General features: G+C 38.5%; 1 protein-coding gene across 1 annotated transcript in view; it reads left to right on the forward strand.

The window, feature by feature from the left end:
- The window catches only part of LOC119596724, an 83,183-nt gene that overhangs the window by 56,228 nt on the left and 21,955 nt on the right, over positions 1-5,000 (forward strand). Inside the window, exon 9 of the mRNA XM_037946051.1 lies at positions 4,162-4,411. Coding sequence (XP_037801979.1) covers positions 4,162-4,411 — 250 coding nt within the window. The remainder of the gene's footprint in view (positions 1-4,161; positions 4,412-5,000) is intronic.

Raw genomic sequence — 5,000 nt, forward strand, 5'->3', positions numbered from 1 at the left:
TGTGTGTGTGTGTGTGTGTGTGTGTGTGTGTGTGTGCGTGTGCGTGTGCGTGTCTGTGTGTGTATGTGTGTGTCTGTGATGTTGTGTGTGTGTGTGTGTGTGTGTGTGTGTGTGTGTGTGTGTGTGTATGTGTATGTGTATGAGTGTGTATGTGTGTGTGCGAGCGCGTGTGAGTGATTATGTATAACCCCGATATAAGGGCAGCAGCTGGGACGAGAGAGACACAGAGAGAATAGCTTCCTTTTCTGTCCCTTGCTCATTCTCATACACAATGGAAGTCCAAAGAATTCGTAAGGTAGAAAATAAAGGCGAGGGGAGAAAGAGGGGAGAATGAGGGGAGAGCGAGAGAAAGGAGAAATGTAATTCGGATTTTCGTCGTGTCTATTGCTAAGTGCTTGTGCGTACGAGAGGGACAGAGAGGGGGGGGAGGAGGCAGGCAGGCAGGCAGGCAGGCAGAGACAAACGGAGACAGACAGACACAAGCAGGCAGATAGACAAAGACAGACAGACAGACAGAGACAGACAGTTAGACAGGCAGGCAGACAGACAGACAGGTAGATACAGACAAACAGAAAGACAGACAGACACAGACAGACAGACAGAGAGTGAGTGTACAAGTACGTACGTGCGTGGTGTGCGTGTGTAGCGTTCCTTTTCGATCTTTCCCGCGTTCGATTTCCTGGCGACGTTTACATAAATCCCCCGCCATCTCGTGTTCCATTGTATGCGGTCTTATTGTCTTGTTAAAGCAACGAAGGGGGGGGGGGGGCAGAGTATTTTGTTGTGAAAAGGCGAAAATAGAAGATTATAGGACCAAAGTCTCGACATCAAAGAATCTGGGAAATTAACGAGAAGAAAAGAAAAAAAAAAAAAAAAAACGTTGTCCCGTTTTCTGTTGGGGGAAAAAATGGCGGTCATACTGAGTTTGTTTTTTTTATCGCTATGGGAGTAATCTTTTTGATGGAGAAAGGACTAAAAGGCTAATGCTAAGAGATTTGAAAACTTTTTTAGAAATAATGGCGATTTTTTTTTTATGTATAGTTTACGTCGAAGAGGATTTAGTTTTGAAAGCGTTTCATTTTTCGACTGTCTTTTGTTTTGATGGTGTTATCATTATCGTCGTAATGATTTTCCTCTTCACATTCTTCTTCTTCTTGTTCTCCTTCTTTATCTATTTCTCTTCCTCTTCTTGTCATCGTCATTGTCATTGCCATTGTCATTGTCATTGTCATTGTCATCGTCATTGTCATCGTCATTATCATCGTCATGCATCATCATCATTCATCATCATCATCATCATCATCATCATCATCATATCATCATCATGCATCATTGCTATCATTCATCATCATCATCAATCATCATAATTTTACATCACTGTAATAGTATTCCATAATAACGATAGATGCAGTATATAGGTAGGTGGGTAGGTAGGTATGCAGATAGATGGAGAGATAGGTAGAGAGATAGACAGATAAATATAGATATAGAAATATCCATATATATGATGCATTTAGATTGAAATGCATTGTGTAATCAGATTTTCAATTTTTTTTTTTTTTCTTACAGAAATTTACCGAAATTTCTGTACTAATATTAACCGATATATAACATGTACTGTTGTTATCAAGCCAACATTATCCTTTACGGAAACTCAACCGAAATTTATCGTTCACTTACATCAACCAGACCTTAATTTCATTGTCAACCGATATGATGCAACCCCAGACAATCCCCTTTATTGCATCGTTGCATCGAGGACTTTGTTTGCATATTCCTCTGCAATGTTGCAAGCGCGGATCATTATGTAAAGTGTTAATTCTGGCCGTTGTGGGGATCTTGCATAATAATGATGAGTAATGATGATGATGTTGGTAATAGGATGATGGTAGGAATAGCAGTAATGATGATGATTATGATGACGATAACAAGGATAACAATGATTATGATGATTTGCATATTTTCATAAGAGTCGTTGTTAACAGAATTAAGATTGTAGTTTTGCATATAATATATATAGGAGCTTCATCTGCATATGTACTTAATTTATCAGTTTGTTTTAAATGTATTTCCTTATATACAGCTGCAGTGTGATCAAACTGATCCTCATACCGAGACTAATACTATTAGTATTACTATTACTAGCATCAGCTGTATTGCTAGTGAAACTAAACTGAAATTACTAATTTTGGTAATACAGTAATGGCTCTTGTTTATTCCTAGTATTATCGCTAATTTATATTATTACTGTTCTTTTTAATACGATTCTTGTTAGTATTAGTGCTATGATAACTACTATTACTCTTACCCTACAACTTTTGCTATTATTAGGCTGCTGTGATTACCGTTATTTTCCGTATCAATATCACTATTAAGCTACTGGTATTATCACATACTCTTGCTATTGATTCGCTTGTAACTACCACTAACCTTCATTACATTGACAATAGGTGCCTATGTTGTTCGCTCTCTTGTTACATTGCAATTGCAGTAAGGCCTATGTTATTGTTTTGTTGTTGTTGTTGTTTTTTGTTGTTGTTGTTGTTGTTTTGTCTTTTCCAGTCTCCATGCTTTTCTTTTATTTTTTTTTATAGATTTTGTTTATTTTTTTTTTTTTCACTATCTTTGATTGATTGTCTTTTTATTCTGTTTTCTCAGAAGTCTTGTTGGAAATATTCCTCATTCTTTCTTTTCTTTATTTTCTTTTTTTTTTTTCAATATCTTCGGTTTATTTTTTCTTTCATCTTTTTTCCTTATTTTTGAATTTCTCACTCTTCATTCTTTTTTTCTTTCACGACTTTTCTTTGTCATTTCCTCATTCTTTCCTTCACTTATTTTCTCATCTTCTTTTTTTCTCTGTTTTTTTTCACGATTGTCTGGTCGATTTCTCAGTTTATCCTCCATCTTCCTCTCATCTTTCCCTTGCCAATTCATCCTTCTTTCCTTTCCCCTAAATGTGACGTTTTCTCTTTCTCATTAATTCATCATCTATCTCATTTATTCCTTTATCAACTGCTTTTTCCGTCCTTTATTTCATCTTCTTCTTCCTCCTTTTTCAACGATCTTTCCTAATTTCTTTCATTTATTTCATCATCTACCTCATTTCTTCCCTTTATCAATCGCTTTTCCCTATGTCTAATTCCTCCTTCCTTCCTTCTATCCACCTCCTTCTCTCTTGGTCGAGCCGATCCTACGCCATTAGTGCGAAGTCATACCCCGGTCAATACTCTTCCGGTAAGACGCAAGATTTCTCAAGATTTCTTAATAAGATCTTGCGCATAATCAGATTCTCGAACTTGCATTTATTATCCTCATTCTCATTACGGTGTCGGATCATGTGTTTTTTTTTTTTTTTACATGTCGGATCTCTCATGCGTTGAGGTTTATATACATGGCAGCGGTCGCAGGTTTTATACGCATGATGTCTCATTGTTCTGAGAGCGTTTGTCTTCTGTTTATTTTTTTTTCTTTGTTTTATTCTCTCTTCTTTGTTTTCTTTGGTTCCTTCTACATTTTTTTCCTTGTTTCGAGTGTTTGTTCTGGTGTGAAGAATCTGGTACGAGGTCGTAAGCTAGTTGATTTTTGTGTTAGGTATAGTGATATATCTTTAATGCATAAACAGAAGAAAATTATGTTTGTTTGTTAAATGAAGACGTAAATGTTAGGAATTTTAAAAGTTTGATGATAAAGATATGAGTTTATTGTAACATCTTAAAGTAAACAAAAAAAAGAGAAATTATTTTTAAAAAAATTAAATGTGCAAGTTCATATAAAAGATAATACCTAAACTAAGTTTATTTACGCGTTAAAAGCATAAAGTTTGTTACCCAGTGCTTTTGATGCGATGTAAGTTAAAATTAAATAAAAGTTTTGAATTTTAAATTAAAAAAAAAAACGTAAAAATAAAAAAAATATACAACACATCATTATATAAAGAATAACATCAATACTTTTTTTAATAAGAATAAGAAGAAAATAATAAGAATAAGAATCAAAATAAGAAAAATAATAAGAATAACATTCGAAATAAGAAAAAAAATAAGAATGAAAATAAGAAAAAAATAATAAGAATAACAATCAAAATTAAAAAAATATATATATATAAAAAATATAAAACGCCCCTCTCAGCTGACCGCTAACCACGCCCACTCCCGCCCACAGCAACTCCTGTGCTCCGTGCTGCAGGTCGTGGCCACGCTGGCACTCACGCCCCACCACCACCAAGCTCTCCTGGCCGCCAAGATCCCCGACGCCCTCACGCAGCTGGTTCTGCCGTCCGACGAGTGGTTCTACACCAACCACTCCACCAGGCACGCCCGTTACGTCAAGCACCACGCCGCCCGCACCCTCGTCTACCTCGGCTTGCAGCACCGCGTGAATCACCGAGTCAACGTCTACGATCTCCTGCTGGGTGAGTGAGCTTTGGGGGGGAAGGGCGCGTTGGGGGGAGGGCGCGGTTCGGGGGGAAGGGGGGGGTGGGTGGGGAGGGCGAGGTTCGGGGGGAAGGGGGGGTGGGGGAGGAGGGGTTGGGGGAGGGGGGGGGGCTGGGGGAGGGCGCGGTTCGGGGGGTGGGGGGGTTGGGGGAGTCGCGTGCTGGGGGTTTCGGTTCTTGGGTGGGGGTGGGAGGGGGTCGTTTGGGGTTGATTTTCGGGCTCTGTTGGTTGGCCTTCCTTTGGTTGACTTCCTTTCGGTGGATTTCCTCTCGGTCGCCTTTGTTTCTGCTGGGGTTTCGTAGGAGCTGCTGGGGTTGGGTCCTCGGCCGCCTCGCGCTCTCGGATTCACTCAGTTGGGCTTTTGGCTTTTTCTTTCTTTCATTCTTCTTTCTTTCTTTCCTTCTTTCTTTCATTCTTCTTTCTTTCTTTCCTTCTTTCTTTCATTCTTCTTTCATTCTTTTTCTCCTGATTTATTTATTTTGGCTTTTGGCTTTTGGTTCATTTTGGCTTTGTTTTGTTCTATTGAGGCTTCCCTTTTCTTTTCTTTTTTCTTTCTTTCATTCTTCT

The sequence above is a fragment of the Penaeus monodon genome, chromosome 38, assembly GCF_015228065.2.
Source record: "Penaeus monodon isolate SGIC_2016 chromosome 38, NSTDA_Pmon_1, whole genome shotgun sequence".
Lineage (NCBI taxonomy): Eukaryota > Metazoa > Arthropoda > Malacostraca > Decapoda > Penaeidae > Penaeus > Penaeus monodon.